The sequence below is a fragment of the Ochotona curzoniae genome, unplaced genomic scaffold (assembly GCF_017591425.1).
Source record: "Ochotona curzoniae isolate NIBS_2020 unplaced genomic scaffold, NIBS_Ocur_1.0 contig_4909, whole genome shotgun sequence".
NCBI classification, from domain to species: domain Eukaryota; kingdom Metazoa; phylum Chordata; class Mammalia; order Lagomorpha; family Ochotonidae; genus Ochotona; species Ochotona curzoniae.
In genome coordinates this window covers 183,974-199,276 of record NW_024466416.1, presented here as the reverse complement: position 1 = coordinate 199,276, position 15,303 = coordinate 183,974, and the positions used below count along the sequence as shown (strand labels likewise).

Sequence of the window (15,303 nt, the reverse complement as noted above, 5' to 3'; positions counted from 1 at the left end):
ACTTCTTCTGGGTCTCCCACACAGGTGCAGGGTCCCAAAGCGTTGGGCCATCCTCGACTGCTTTCCCAGGCCACAAGCAGGGAGCTGAATGGGAAGTGGAGCTGCCGGGATTAGAACTGGCGCCCATATGGGATCCCAGTGTGTTCAAGACAAGGACTTTAGCCGCTAGGCCATGGTGCCAGGCCCAGACCATTTAGAGAGACTCTGACAGATGAGGGCTTTTAGATTATATGAAGAGTACAAGGCCAGCATCTCCATGTTCATCAAGGCAGGGGGTGAGAGGGTCCTGATCCTGTTCTGTTGGCATCAGGAACACTGTAGGGGTAGGCAGGTGACTCGGGCAGCTCTGTACCTGCCTCCTAATTGCTTCCTCTTGCCATGGGCACAGGGAACTGTTTTTATGTCAGCATGCCAGCAGGACCCCTGGACTCAAGCACCGACCCTTCAGGGGCACCTGCAAGCCCCTCCCAACCTGACGGCCTCCCTGCCTGGCAAACAGAGCCCCGGCCCCAGCTGCAGGGAGGCAGTGAGGACCCAAGACGCCCCAGCCGCTCTATCCCAAGCCTGGCCCTCAGGGACGTGGGCCTGATCTTCCGGACCATCGAGCAGCTCACACTCAAACTCAATAGGCTCAAGGTGAGGCACACAGGGCTTGGATTCCTAGAAGCCTCCAGTCAGGGTGGGAGGTGCCCCAACCCACTCAGCCACCCTGAAACAACAGCCCCACACCAGCATGGCTCAAAGGGCATGACCCCTTTTGTGAGGATCTTTGAACAGAACACCAGGTACACATTCTCCCTGTGACTCTTGCAGGACATGGAGCTGGCCCACAAGGAACTGCTCAAGTCCCTTGGGGGAGAGTCATCAGGGGGCACGACACCTGTGGGCAATTTCCACACAGAAGCAGCCAGGTGGGCCGACACTGCCCTCTCACCCCCAGCCAAGGAGCCCCTGACCTCTGACTCCAGAAGCCACCATGAGCTGGGGACCTGCCCTGAGAACGGTGAGTGCAGCAGTAGCCCCTTGTGCCTCCTTGTGGAGCTGGCCACCCACACAGGAGGAAATGTCACCATGTTCCCAAAGGTTTCACTCCCCTCAGCAGAACTAAAGGATCTTTGCTCAGAACTTCCCTGAGCAATAGGAGCTTAGACACGAAATCCTCTTTGTCCTGTCCTGTGCAAGTGACAAACCAGGGGGAGCCCGTGGTCACTTCTGAGAGCTGCTGTTAAGTGGCTTAAAGCCAATCTGGGCCGGCTAGAGGCAGGACTAGCCCCTGACTCAGGAAGGCAGAGCACATCCCTACCTGGTCTTGGAGCTCAGGGAGCTGACAAAACAGGCCCCACCACAAAGTGGGGCTTCTGGGCGACAGGTGGACCGGGGGATCTGCTCTCATGAGTGTGGGGACTTTGTGGACAAAATACCTGGGGGAGGCCCCCTCAGGCCCACTAGTTTCTCACTGTGTCATCCTCTCGCAGGCTCTGACCCACCCCTGGAAGATGGCACAGCAGATGCCGCCATACCACCAGGACTGTAACCTTCTAGACCACCAAAGCCTCTGCGTCCCCTTTCCTTCAGGATCTGGCCTGAGGCAGGAGCACAGGGTTGGGAAGCCCCAGCCCTCCCTGCATGGAGGCTACAGCTGGGAAGACTGGGATCCACTGAGGCCTGGGGGGACCCGCATGTCACTTGGTCCACACAGATCAAAGTCAAGTTTCAGTGTCTTTCCCCTCCCTTCATCCCAACCCTTCAAGGCCTCAACTCACCTAAGCATGCCAACTGCATCAGAAGGGCCCTTGCCCCGCACAGGTGCACACATGCGCACCTGTGCACACAGCGCCCTCATGCCTGTGAGGGCAAGGAGGAAGCCTCTGTGTCAATGCACTTTTCTTCCTCCCCCTCCCCCACAGGACCCCAGCTGGAGGTGGGCGCCTCCCTCTCCTTTGTCACTTTGTTTTCCTATAAATATGTATGTATTGTATGTGCATCTTTGCTATTGTACAGAACTTTGGCCTCTTTTGTTTCTGTTCCTGGAGTGCTGAGGCAATTATAAAAGGGACAGCTAAGGGAAGAGGGGCTTCACATTTGTCTCCTGGTCAGTAGCCTAGCTCTGCGGGCAGGACCTGCTAGGTGGAGCCAGGCCTGACTCCCTGTGCCCGGTGGCTGGGGAGGCCTCTCAGGCCCAGCTCGAGTTCATCCTCTGCAGGCTGGTGCTGAGCTCCCCTCCCTCCCAGGACTTATCCTCACCAGCTGGGACCATGGGGCCTTCTCACCCCACCTGTGTCCCCCCTTCCCCACCTGGTCTTTACAGAGAACCAGAGTAGCAGGTACGGAGCTGAAAGCTGGGCCCCAGGAAGTAGGAGAACTCTGGGGTCCCAGAATTAACCCAGGACTATCCCCCAGGGCCGCTGCAGCCTAGGCCGTATGGCCATGTCCTTGCTCCACTCCCCCCAGTGAATAGAATATACACACTGTGCTAGGTGTATATATACATATATATATATATAAATATATATATAATATATAAAGTATAGATATGGAAATGACTGTTTTGCTGTTAAGATGATGTATACTCTTATTTTCTTCATTTCATGGTTAAGATTTTTTTTTTTTAAGAAAAGTTAAATATTCTTCAATCATGGTGATGTGTGTGTGATTCTTGGAACCACTGTAACAGAAGGTATTGTCGTTGTTCTGTGAGACTAGTTGGGATTGAACAGAGTATGCCAAAGGAAACCCCCCTCACCTCTCATACCAAACCTGAGAGCCAGGTCTTGCCAGGTGGTCTCCAAAACACAGACTTAGGGCACCCTCTGAGCTGTACACACACGCACACACACACATGCAGACACACAGACACAGACACATCCCCTGGACCATAGCTATCCATAACACTGCTGCCTCTGAGTCTTCCTTGGCGGACTAAGGGACAGATTGTTTGAGCACTCAGTGCCTGATGTTCTGACTCCTCCAGGGAACATGGCACTAGGCTGTGCCTACATGAGCTGTCTGATTGGGTGTTAGAATCAATAGCAGAATCCTTAGTGACACCATGTAGGGCTAAGAACAGACTTGAATCTCCCTGATGCCCCAGAGGCTTTGCAGGGATGGCTAGAGAAAACCAAGATAAGCGATCATCTTCAGGCTGTTTAATGTGCTCCGTGTTGGGACTTAGACATGAGGGCTTTTTTTCTGGAACAACTCAGCAGCCAGACCCCAAGGACTACCAGCACTGAGAGCCTGCAGGGGCACCACACAGAGTCAGCATCAGAATGTGTGGGGTGGAGGCCAAACGGATTGTGCACTGATTCCCATGCCCCTTCAGGAGAAGCTGCCTGTGGACTGCTCATGGGTTCCCCAGACCTGTGCATGCCGGGCACCTCTCCTTTCACACAGCCAACCCTTCCAGGCAGCATCCTGGCGTTTGTGTTCAGTGTTACCTTCACACCTGGATGCTCACAGGCTCAGCACCCTCTTCAGAACGGCCTGCCAAGACGTTGTATGTTTTCTTCAGCTGAGCACTTCCCTACACCCCCCAACCTTTGAACCAGTCCAGTCCCTGGGCCAGCAGACAGGGCAAAGCAGATATGGCTGGTGCTTCATTCCCCCTGCCTTCTACTCTTTCCCATGGCTTGTGCCCATCAAATTAGTAATCCCAGTCCCCCACCATTCCCTTCAGCCTCCTAGACCAAAGACTGAATGCAAATGCTAGCAAAGCATATGTCCTTCTAGGGAACACAGTGCAGCAAGCAACTCCCCTGAGCAGGCAAGCAGCAGTGCCCTGGGGCAGCCATGGCAGTGCCACTGACTAAGCTTCCCCATCAAGATTTCTACACCCCACAGTGCTAGATTCAGTCCCAACAACTCTGCTTCCAGTCCAGCTTCATGCCAATGCACCTTGGAAGGCCACAGATTATATAGCCCACATTCTTGAGCCCCTGCCACTCATGTGGGAGACCCACAGGCTCCTGGCTATGGTCTGGTTTGGAGGATAAACCAATGGATAGAAAGTCTCAGAATCTCTCCCTCTTTTTTTTTTTTTTAATATATATATATAAAATAGGGTCTTTTTTAAAATTAATTACATTGCATTATGTGACACCATTTCATAGGCTTGAATCTCTCCTTTGCTGCCCTGCCTTCCGGATTCATGAAAAAAAAAAAAGTAGTAGTGTTCCTAGCCAGTTGTTGCCAAAGGAGCTGAACTCATCTGCCTCACAGAGCCATAAAGTGCGTTGGACCATCACTTCCCTACCATTTCTGGTCATGAACAGACTAAGGCCAAATGTTCCAAGTAGTTCTGGAACAAAGTTTTTCAGACACCCTCCAAGATAAAAAGTACAGCAATAAACCAGGTTATCGGCGAGGGATCTCCCCTAGGGAGGTCTGCCCACACAGGAATAGATGTTGTGTGGCCCAGCCTCAGGGAAGAAATGCAGGTGGGGGTGCTAGGAGGGGAAAGCCGGGAACTCTTCCTCTCTGATCTTGGCCTTGATGGGGTCCCTTGGCAACATCAGCTCCTGGATCGTGGTATACGTGGGACACTGTGGGGCAAAGCAGTTTTTCTGAAAGGTAAAGGAAGTGTGACAGCTGGCAAAAAGAATGGAGATGAGACCCACAAGAGGACCCAGGGGTGGGACAGGTTAGGGGTCAGTGGGCAGGGAGAAAAGGTTGGTTTGTTGACAGTGCTCGATAAATGCAGAAGTTCTGTTGGAAACAACAGACCTTCTTTGGCAAGAGGAGACAGAAGCTGCCCATAGCAACAGGAACAGGCCGGGAACTCACCGCCAGGGATAGCCACAGCAGCCCCATTGGGCCCTTAGAGGAATTCTTAGGCTTGGAGAATTGCACCTGGTACCGCACGGCTGAGAGGAAGCCCTCCAGGCCCACCTCTGTGATGCGGTTCCCTGGTGGGAGGCAGACAGGTGGTCTGTCACACCAGCAGCCAGGTTGTCTCACACCCTCAACAGCCACCTGCTCCTCCACCCCCATTTTTGCACTCGCCTGTCTCAACCCCGGCCCTTCCCTCCTGTCTGCCTTTAGCTTTTCTCCAACCCAACACTTGCCCTCCCGGTAGCAACAGAGTACCCAACCAGAGAAGAACCAGGTCTACTCCAGAGTCAGGGTTGGCAGCCATATGGCCAGATGGAGCCCAGGTGGCAGGCCAGGTTGCGGGCAAACATACGGAGGAGGTTGAGGTGCAGGAGGACCCTGTTGCCAGGCATGAAAACTTTCCCATCTCGATGCTCCACGGGCTCCAGGAGAGGGTTGACCATCTCAGCAGCTTCGGCAACCAACTGCTGAAGTCGGAAAGCCATAGCAGGTGAGGGTGAGCTGGTCACCAGGCCCTAACTTCTTTCATTCATTACAACACAGATTGGGTGTAGCTGCTAGGGACGCAGGTACATTAAGCCCCTTTACCCTTGTCAAGTTCCTGTGGTGGGGCAAGCCAGAGAGCAACAGCCATGCAAGGCAGCCCGGCACTGGAGAGAGGCAATCTCCCAGGGCTCTGGGAGCTCAGAGAAGCAGTGTCCAGCCCAGGCTGGGAAGCCAGGAGCTGTCTCCTAGAGGCAGATAGCTTGGCACTGAACTCTGGTTTTGGGCTGGCATAGTGAAACAGTGGATTAAGCCACCATTTGTGATGCTGGCATCCCATGTCAAAGTGTTAACATGATCAGCTTCTCTGCTTCAACCCAAGCTCCCTCCTCATGTGTCTGAGAAAGTGCTAGAGGGTGGCACAAATGTTTGGGCCCCTGCCACTCAGATGGAACATCTTGAATGGAGTTCCTGGTGCCCGGGTTTGACCTGATCCCAACCCCAACTGTTCCAGGCATTTAGGAAGTAAACCTGCAGATGAAGGATGATCTCTCCTGCTCTCTTTTCATTCTGCCTTTCAAACATTTTTTAAAAGATTTGTTGTATTTTTATTGGAAAGGCAGATATACAGAGAGGAGGAGAGACAGAGAGGAAGCTCTTCTGTCAAATGATTCACTCCCCAAGTGGCCTCGACGGCTGATGCTGAGCCAATCTGAAGCCAGGAACCAGGAACTTCCTCCAGGTCTCCCATGGGGATGCTGGATCCCAAGGCTTTGGGCTGTCCTCAACTGCTTTCCCAGGTCACAAGCAGGGAGCTGGATGGAAAGCGGGACTGCTGGGATTAGAACCAGTGCCCACATAGGATCCCGGTGCATTCAAGGCAAGGACTTTAGCCATTAGGCCATCACGCTGGGCTCCTCAAACATTTTTTTAATGGGAAGATTTTTGGCTATTATCACATGAAGATGTGGTATCTAGGGTAGCCCACAAAATAAGTCACAGGTGCAAAGACCCTGGAGGTATGAAACAGGTGCATTTGGGTCTCACTTCCACCTTGAGTGATGGGCGTGAACTTGCGTGAGACGGCACTGCAGGCAGGGTAAAAAACAAGTGGGAACTGCAGAGCAGCCATACCCATTTGCAACCAAATGTTTTATAAGACCCTGGGTACCAAAGAAGAGTGCTCAAAGGGGAAGGGGCTCTTCTGTGCCTCCAGGGTGTGTGAGGAAAGACATAAAGGCTACTGACAGACCTGGAGGGATGAAGAGAGCTGTGAGCCATGGTGGTGGCAGCCCGGGAGGGTTCCCTGTGCAAGAAGTTAAGAGGCAAAAGGAAGGCTCCATGGGGCAGTGGAGAAAGTCAGATGCAAGGGCTACTCAGGATAGCTAGGTCAGTGCTGCCGCCCCACAACCTGCCTTGCTTAGGGTGCTGCTGAGAACAGCACTTTTTATGTGTTGGAGAAGGTGACAACTGTGGTGACGCTGCACTTGGGACCTTTGGAGCAGCAGCCCTCCGTGGAGGTGTGCATGGGCAGGCTGGCACTAGTCAAGGAAGGAAGGAGAACTGAGAACTGACCAGACCACAGGGTCAGGAATGCACACTGAGCTCCATTAATCCTCAGTGAGCCCAGGCTAGGATAGAAGGGGGTCTCTTGTGAAGAAGGAATAGGCATGAAAGCTGGCACAATGCAGGGCTGGGCACCACAGCCTGGGGAATGTGGGGGCAGCACCCCTAAGCGAGCCCAGCCCCACTCCTGGGAATGTACCTCCGACTCCAGGAGGATGCTGCGCTTCTCCTTGCTCCCAGACTTGGTCCCTTTCCCCTTGGTTGACTTCTGGTCAGGGATGGTTACCTCTGGGGCGGGAAGAGGAGCCAGCATGCGGCACGCAGACCTTAAATTCCCTCCCAGGCCCCCTGAGGTGCACGGTCTGGGGGAGGCAAACTGCCCGGAGGTAGAAGAAAAACAGCTGGAGGAGCCCCAGCCAGGTGTGGGGATTCTCCTAGCCAGCACAGGGCAGGATGTACAGGCCAGGAATGAGGACAGAGGGCCAGGGACAGACAGGACCAGAGAAGCTACGGGTAGGCCCATGTGAGGAAGGTGCTACAGAGAGGTGGCGAACACTTACTCCCCTTGCCTGACTTTGTGGCATCTTCTTTCTTAGGGGTTCCCTGTGTTGGTGACTGTCCAGATCCCAACTTCTCTTCTTTCTTGACCACTTCCTGTGGAGAGAGGCGAGAGATGCAAGTCCTCCCTGGCTAGGGCCAGGACCCTGGACCTGTGTAGGAACTTCAGCACACACCCCCTCTCCCCACTGTGGCTTGTCCTGCTCGGTGCAGGCTTCTCCCAAAGGCTGGAGGCCAGCTCCTGCACTCCTCCCATAGCCTCACCTACCCCCGGCTTCTCCTTTTTCTTGCCCAGTCCCTTGGGGGTCTTGGTCGCCTGTGTCTTCTCGGGCTTGTCCACCAGCGCAATGTTGCTGACACCTGTCATCTGAGACTTCTCACGGTCCATTTTGGACTCCCCATGCCGAGAGGAGGAGGGCTGTGCTCGAATGGGAGGGGTGGTGGAAGGAGCTGGGGCGAGGGACAGCCTCAGATCTGGGGGCAGCCAGGCTGTGTGCACCCTACCTAAGCACTCAGTTAACTGGACGGGACTCCTGCATGGGAGCAAGGTGGGGCAGAGGGCATGGATTCACCCTGAGGGACAAAAGCAGCCGATGTCTTGAAAACAAGCTGGATGTCGGGCACTATCCTAAGTGCCTTACACGAATTCATTAATCCTCTCAGGTAGGCACAAGTATAGCCATTTTACAGGCAGGAAAACTGAGGCCTAGAGAAGGTAGCTAACATGCCCAAGATCATAGGCTGCGACGCGGGCGGAATGAATGTTGTGACTTTTGTGTTAAGCAAGACACACTCCCGCTCATGCATGAGGCGTTCTGGGATCACTCCACACCACACCCCCTCAAGGTGGGGCCTGGAAAACATGCGGAGAGGTAGGAAAGAGGTTTGCGGATACAGGACACAGGCGGAGGCCACTGCTCACCGATCGCGATCGTTCTTGCGACCCTTTCTCCAGGAGGAGGCGCCGGCGCTCCACCACCTCCGTGTGCGTCAGCTCGAAGGGGCGCAGGACCTGGCGCGAGGCCTGTAGCTCGCCACCCAGTGCCTGGGAGTCCACCTTCTCCGCGCCGCTCCCACCCACAATCAATCGGCACACGAACCTCGGCCAGCTTCAGGGCGCCCTTGTCCTGGATGCGGTTGTGGGCCAGGGACAGCCAGAGCAGGGAGCGGTTCAGCCGCAGGCCCTAAGGAGGAGAAGGAGGCAGGGCTGCGTGAGCCTGCCGGGTAGGGCTGCCCCTGCCTATCAGGGTCTCTCCCAGTCATGCAAGCACCCACGCACATCGGCGATGTAGCCCGCGCCCTCATCACTGATGTGGTTAAAACTCAGGTTGAGCGAGACAAGAGTCCGGTTGCAGCTGTGCAGCGTGGACAGCGCCTGGCCCAGCAGGTGTGCTCCGTGGTCGTCGATTTTGTTGTTCCGCAGGGATAGGTGCGTGATCCTAGGCCAGCAAGGGGGAAGACCAGGCTCGCTGGCGGCACAGGCACTCCTGCATAGTGGAGGGGATCTGGACTATGTCCGATGGGGCAGGAACTGTGGGCGCCCTGGAAGATGCTACAGATGTCACAGCCACACGGAAGGGCAAGGACTAAAGATGGCTTGGGGAGGGGTGGGGCAGAGGAGTGAGAGGAAGACAGGAACGTCTCACGTGCTGTCCAGCCCCATGAGCTTGTGGTAGGACTGCTCTGGCAGCGGGTTCCCCTCCAGAGACACCTTCCTGGGGAGATGGGGGAATAAGGAGAGACTCAGAGAGGTCAGCAAGGGTTCCTGTTCCAGTACAGGGACCGTAGGAACCATGCCCCCAGACCAAGAGTCAAAACACGTGGCCCTGCCACAAGGCCACTGCCCAAGGGTGGTGACCCAAGCTGGCCTTGAGGATGGCCTTCCATCGCCGTCCCTTCCCCCGCCCCCCAGCGTTCCCGCCCTTGTGTACTCCCTCCCAGCACCCCAACCCCCGGAGGTGGCCTGAGACCAGGGACTCACTGCTAACCAACAGAGTCTAGCCAAAGTGAGGTGAAGTCACCTCCAAGGCTAGGGACAAAGACACAGGCTTCCTTTTTGGACCAAATCGCCAGCTGCCCTGTCACAAGGACATTCAGCCCATGGGGAGCCTGGTCAGCCTGGCAAAGAGCGCCACCTGGAGGAGAGTGCAACCCCAGCCCAGAGCTTTTAGGGGAAGCAGAGACACCCAGCAAGGTCCAGCCAGCCTGCACCCACCTCATCCACAGAACCTCACAGGCGGGCGGTGTTTGCTGGGCAGGCAACTACCTGTCACACAGCAAGAGCTGAGCACTGTATGCCCTTGCAGGAGACAGAGGCTTCTCCAGCAATACTGAAAGGAGGTGTCCTCCAAGTCACAGCTAACGTTGAACTGATAGCCAGAGCAGACCCTCAAAATATTCTCCCAGACTATTCCTGCTCAGCCTTCAGGGTGGCCTCAGTGTTCACCCAAACTTGGTGACACTCCGTGCTGAAAGGACTTGTCTCCACACAGTGAATTCAGTTATTTTCTGGTATTCCCAGGATGGGATGAAATGTGTGCTTCATGGTGTCCGTCCTCAAGGCTGGGCACCTCCTCTCAGGGAGCATGCTCCCAGGAACACGGGAAATGCAGGCTAGCCTGTGTGGCACCACACACGCACACACACACACACACACACACACAGGGGTGCGTTCTGTGGCATAAGGAGGGTCAGCAAACAAACCAGCCTTGTCCTTTACACTGCAGCCACACCTTACTGTTCCCACCCTGCCTGGCCTGTTCCCAGTCCTGCTTCAGGGCTCCATTAGTCACCCTCTCCTCCACGCAGCCCCTGGGGCTTCCTCCACCTCATACTATTCTCCCCATGAACCATTCCTCCACAGTCTCATAGTGCCATCTGGTGCTGTGGCCCGTTTCTATCAGCCTGGGCTCACGGGAGCTGTCATTTGTCCCTTGTGTCCGAGACAGCTCCCCTGGGCCAAGATCCCTCCCCCACTCCCATGCCCCAGCTGACCTGAGCGTGGGCGAACAGAGAGGAAGTAAGGCGATGAATGTGGTCAGGGTCTTGTCAGTAATGCCCACCTTCCACAGGCTTGGGGGGGCAGAGAGGAGATACAGACAGGGGGGTCACCTCCTGGAATCCCCCAACCTCACATCCCCTTCTGGTCTTACCCCCATGATCCCCATTCGCACCCATCCCATGTCCAGTGCCCTCACTTGATGGCCTGTAGCTGGCTGAGGGAGGGCAGGCATTTAGCAAAGATGCCCAGAATCCGGTCCTCCACCTTCCAACCTGCGAGGGAGTGGAACCAGGCGCTGGAGGGAGGCTGAGTGCTGGGGCGAGCAAGGCGGTGGAGGAAGGCTGGCAGCAGCGCTCACCGCGAATGTAGATCTCCTTCACGGCTTTACTGTCCTCCTGCTCCAGCTCCACCTGGATGGTGGGCCGGAAGAACCCATACTTGCTCTCCAGGCTGGTGAGGCTGCAGGACGCCGACAGCCGCTGGTCGTCTGGAAGGCAGGGGGAGATGAAAGGGGACCGAGCCCCCGCGGACCAGGTGGGACCTGGTCCCACCCTGCCCGCCCGCCCGCCCCTCCTGGAGCTCCTCGGATGGAACAGGTCGGTGGTGCTGGCCAAGCCACGAAGGCCCGCCTACAACCCCCAACAACCCCCAACCCCCACAGTCAGCCCGCCCCATCACTCACCTAGCGCGGGTTTTTCGGACGTGGAGGAGGAGGGGACGAAGTTCGGATGGGGACGAGGCCGGGTGACCACTTTGGGGAAGTCCACGTAGCCCGAGCGCGTGCAGAGCTCAGCGAAGTCTGTCTCCAACACCCCGGTGCACTGGTACTCCTCTGTGCGGGACGGGGGCGGCCGTGTGAGAGGGGCCGTGCCTCCAGCCACCGCCAGGGGACAACGGAGGCCCGAGGCGCCGCCAAGGTCGGCTCAGCACGCCCACTCTCATTCCCACGCTCGCCTGCGCCCTCGCAGAGCCGCGTGGTCACAGCGCAGGCACAGCAGGGCCGGCTCCCCTGCCACGCCATGGGTCAAGGTCACTTCCACCCTCACTCCCCAACCCTCCATCCTCGTTCCTTGTTCCCTTCCTTCCACGACTGTGCCCAGCCCAGCCTTCTCCCGCATCCCCAGTCCCTGCATGACCCGTCTGGGCCATGGGAGAGGAGCGGGATGAGAGGCCCAGGCCCGATGTGTCCCTGTGCTCCCAGCACCTCGAAGTCCAACGGAGTGGCTGGCTTCCATCCAAAGACACATTAATGCACTTGGTAGAAGGCACCCTACTTCAGAAACATGCACAACCTGGAGTCGCCCCACAGACACTTGCGGTGCATCCTGCTGCATCTGAGTCCTGGAAAGACCCTCTGGCCTTTTTGGCTTCCCCAGGCACACCCCAAGGGAAGGGGACTCAATCCCTCAGCCCCCTGGAGCTCCACAGCCACACTACCCAGGCCATCAGTTCCTGTAACTGCCCAGGGGGAGACTGCCCACCTGGGAGGCAAGGGGCTGGGAAAAAAATGCCCAGGCCGTGTGTCAGGGTTCATAGGGGAAGGGGTAAGAGGCCCCCACCTCCTTCAGATTATCCTTGGCAGGCTGGCTCCTGCCTGCCCAGGTTGACCCTTCTGCTGCCCGTTCACTCACACTGTTCATCCCAGGAGCCGGCTCTTGGTCTTCAGGAGTCACCTGCTCGGGCCCTCGGAATCCACAGGCTGAGTGGGGCCTGGGAATTTGCATCTCTAACAGGTTCACCTTGGACCTTGCTAAAGCCAGGCGTGCAAGGACAGCGCATCTAGGAGCCCCACTCTGGGCCTCATTCATGATGACTCCATCTTGAAGCACAGTAGCCATGGCTGGCATATCCTCTGTCTCATATGAGCCTCACCTTTGCCCCCTCCCCATGGCAACCCCTTAACATCATCATGTCCCGCAGGTGCCTTCCCCTCCTGGCGCCCAGACCTCTGCCCACTACTTCTCTCCATTTCTATGCTTGGAACCCTCTCCTCTCCTCCCCAACACATAGCTGTCATTCCCAGGGGCTCAAATGTACAGGGACATGACACCCCCGCCCTCTGCTGCATCCTCTTTCCTGACTCCCCTCAGACTCCCATCTCCACAGATGGCCTCATCTCAGCCTGGGCGTCTTTCTTGCTGTGCCCCTCTCTCCACACACACCCAAGTCCTTTGCCAACTCGATCCTACCTCAACATATTTCTCCATCCCTCTGCCATGCTTACTGTCCCATCCCATATGCTGTCCCTGCACCAGGCTCTAGAAGCAGCTTCAAATGCTCCCGCCAGTTCTGCTCCATTTTCTATGCCACAGCCATAGTAGTGTGCGTGTGCATATGCAGATATTCCCTTGTCCTGCTTTCCAGAAGATTACTATCTCCCTAGCTGCTGCACCAGCACTGACAAGCAGATGGCGCTGGCCGGGGCTGGAGAGCACACAAACCATTCCCACAGTTTTCCCCAAATTCCTGTCCCTCTCTGATGGCAAAACTGGCAGGTTATATCAAGGAGCCATCCCATCCATTCCTCTGTGTGTTTCGTTTGGGTGCGGTTCTAGCGCTCCCAACAGACAGTGCCGTCCCCACAAAGGGGGGTCTAATGCTTTCCTTTGCCAGAGAATGTCAGTTCCACTAGGCCAGCCAGGACTACGGACAGCTCAGTGCCTTCTGAATCCCTCCTGGTGAAGCAGCAGACATTCAAAAAGTACGCAGTGGATAGCTACAAAACTGCTTCCAAGAGCTTCTCAAAGCTTTGCCCAAGAACTGTTTAGGGCATTGCTCAGCCTCAGCACCCAGGGCTCTGGGACCGAAGCCCACGGACATTCCGGGTGGGGCCCAATGAGCCCTCCAAACTCATGGCTCACCAGCCACATGTGACAATCTCTAGATTAAAATCTCATTCTCACCAAGAGGGAGGTTTTGTCTGGATAGACGAGAGCTATAGCCAGCACTGTGCATTGGCTTCACCTACAGCCTGCTGTGTCACCTTCTCATATGAATACTGGTTCTAGTCTTGCCTCGCTGCCCCACTTCCCACCCATTTCCCTGCAAATACGCCTGGGAGAGCAATGGTGGATGGCCCAAGTGCTTGAGCTGCTGCACCCATATGAGAAACCCAGATGGAGTGCCAGGCTCCTGGCTTCAATGCAGCTGTTTGGGGAGAGAACCCATGGATAGGAGATTTTCCTCTCTGTAATTTGCCTTTCAAATAAATAAATCTTTATTTTTAAAAGTTTTTTGGGGAGGTGGAGGGAGACAGAGGAAGATCTTCCATTCACTGGTTCACTCCCCAAATGACATAATGGCCAGAGCTGGGCAGGTCCAAAGCCAGGAACCAGTAGCTTCTTCCAGGTCTCCCACGCGGGTGCAGGAGCCCAAGGACTTGTACCCCCCCCCACCCCTTTTGTTGTTGTTGTTGCTTTCCCAGGCCATAAGCAGAGAGCTGGATTGGATAAAGCCAAGCAGCCATGGCTAGAACCAGTGCCTATGGAGGAATGCCAGCACCTCAGGTTGAGGATTAGTGGGCTATGCCACCACACTGGTGCCAAAACATAAACACATCTTTTTTCAAAAAGAAAAAAAAAAAAACCCTGCGGAAAGAGACCTCCTGCAAGCCCCCTTCCATCCAGTGACCCCCCCGGGGCCTTCCTGCCCGCTGAGCAAACCTTACTGTTATGTCAGCACCCCCCCACACACACACCCCCTACCCCAGCCACACACAGTGTGGGTCCTTTCCAACCAAGTTCAGGTCCATCTTCTACCCAGGAACTCAACCTGGCTACCAAGCGGCCAGTGGCAGGCGGGAACGCGGAGCCTGAGCCCCTCCAGGCCAGTCGCCAGCGTACCCGGGTTTTTGGGCTCGTCCTCGCCCACTGGCGGCAGGGCGGCCGCCGGCTTCTCCTTGCCGGCGCGCTCGCCTTTCTTGGTCGCGGCACCGGCCGTCTTCTGGGTCCCGGGACGCTGGGGCCTGGGTGAGGCCGTTGACGCACTGGACTCGCTCGACATGCTGCTGCCGTCCGCAGCCCCCCGGGGGCCCTCGAGGAAGTGCAGAGGCACAAGCGGACCCGGTGAGGCTCGCTCTCGGGTGGCTAATTCTAGAGGACTCCACTCGGCCTCCTCTTCCGGGCAAACCCGCCGCGCCGGGGGCGGCTTTGCAGGCGCGTCCCTCTCCTAGACAACCGCGCGAGGCAGGGGCGGCCGCAGAGCACGGCGCGAGGGAGGCAGAGCCGCTTGGGCGCCCGGCGCGAGGGAGGCAGGTGGCGCCCAGGCGGGACCCGAGCCAAGCCGGCGGGCGCCCGGACATCTCCCTTCGCACTGGGGACTGAGCCCGGAAGAGTGCGGCCGGGCGGCGGGGACAGTAGGAACCCGGGCCCGTTGTGGGAAGCCACTGGTGTGAATCCAGGTCAGTGCTTGGTGGCAAAGGCCCATGTTGGTGCAGTGCTGGGTGACCACCCTTCTGCCTCCTGGAGCTCTGAGGTTCCCTTAACCCGCTGCCGAATCCATCAGGCGCTCTGTGAAGACCAGCCTAGACAATGCATTTTGTCTGCTTTCTCCTGCTTGGCCTGCCCACCTCCAGTCCCTGAACCCCAGTTCTGCCTCATTCCCTCCCCACCCCGCCCCTCTGGGCACCTGCGGTCTGGGAACTCAGCAGTTGGCCTGTGTCTCTTTACTTGTTGCAGCAACCCAGCCAATCCATCAGCCTTTGGGGGAAACATTTATTGAATGCCTACTGTGTGTCAAGAACCAATATTGAGCATAAACACCAGAGTCTGGCCTTCCTTCAGACTCATCAGACAAGTCCCAGAAAGAAATAGTACAAAAGAGGTGCTCAGTCCCCAGTGGGCTTTCTGCAGGTCCCCAAAGGAATG

The 15,303-nt window shown here is 56.5% G+C and overlaps 2 protein-coding genes across 2 annotated transcripts in view; one reads left to right on the top strand and one right to left on the bottom strand.

The window, feature by feature from the left end:
- ARHGEF11 (Rho guanine nucleotide exchange factor 11) overlaps positions 1-2,633 on the top strand; it is a 129,623-nt gene extending 126,990 nt beyond the window's left edge. The window contains exons 39-41 of the mRNA XM_040988529.1: positions 389-636; positions 814-1,003; positions 1,476-2,633. Coding sequence (XP_040844463.1) covers positions 389-636; positions 814-1,003; positions 1,476-1,534 — 497 coding nt within the window. The 3' untranslated portion in view covers positions 1,535-2,633. The remainder of the gene's footprint in view (positions 1-388; positions 637-813; positions 1,004-1,475) is intronic.
- A 1,812-nt stretch (positions 2,634-4,445) lies between these two features.
- On the bottom strand, positions 4,446-14,500 carry LRRC71 (leucine rich repeat containing 71). The gene is made up of 15 exons (XM_040988533.1): positions 14,281-14,500; positions 11,121-11,270; positions 10,797-10,925; positions 10,635-10,710; positions 10,432-10,509; positions 9,084-9,152; positions 8,717-8,876; positions 8,538-8,621; positions 8,360-8,449; positions 7,706-7,855; positions 7,440-7,533; positions 7,079-7,167; positions 5,183-5,297; positions 4,783-4,904; positions 4,446-4,562 (listed from the first exon to the last, which is right to left on the bottom strand). Exons 1-15 carry the CDS (start codon positions 14,438-14,440, stop codon positions 4,446-4,448), a joined length of 1,683 nt encoding a protein of 560 aa, XP_040844467.1. The 5' UTR covers positions 14,441-14,500.
- Positions 14,501-15,303: the final 803 nt, after the last annotated feature.

Coding starts and splice junctions, on each gene's coding strand:
- LRRC71 (XM_040988533.1), bottom strand. CDS start 14,440: ATGTCGAGCGAGTCCAGTGCGTCAACGGCCTCACCCAGGCCCCAGCGT. Junction 10,711..10,796: donor GAAGGAGATCTACATTCGCG/GTGAGCGCTGCT, acceptor ACTCCCTCGCAG/GTTGGAAGGTGGAGGACCGG. Junction 9,153..10,431: donor CTCTGTTCGCCCACGCTCAG/GTCAGCTGGGGC, acceptor CCATCTCCCCAG/GAAGGTGTCTCTGGAGGGGA.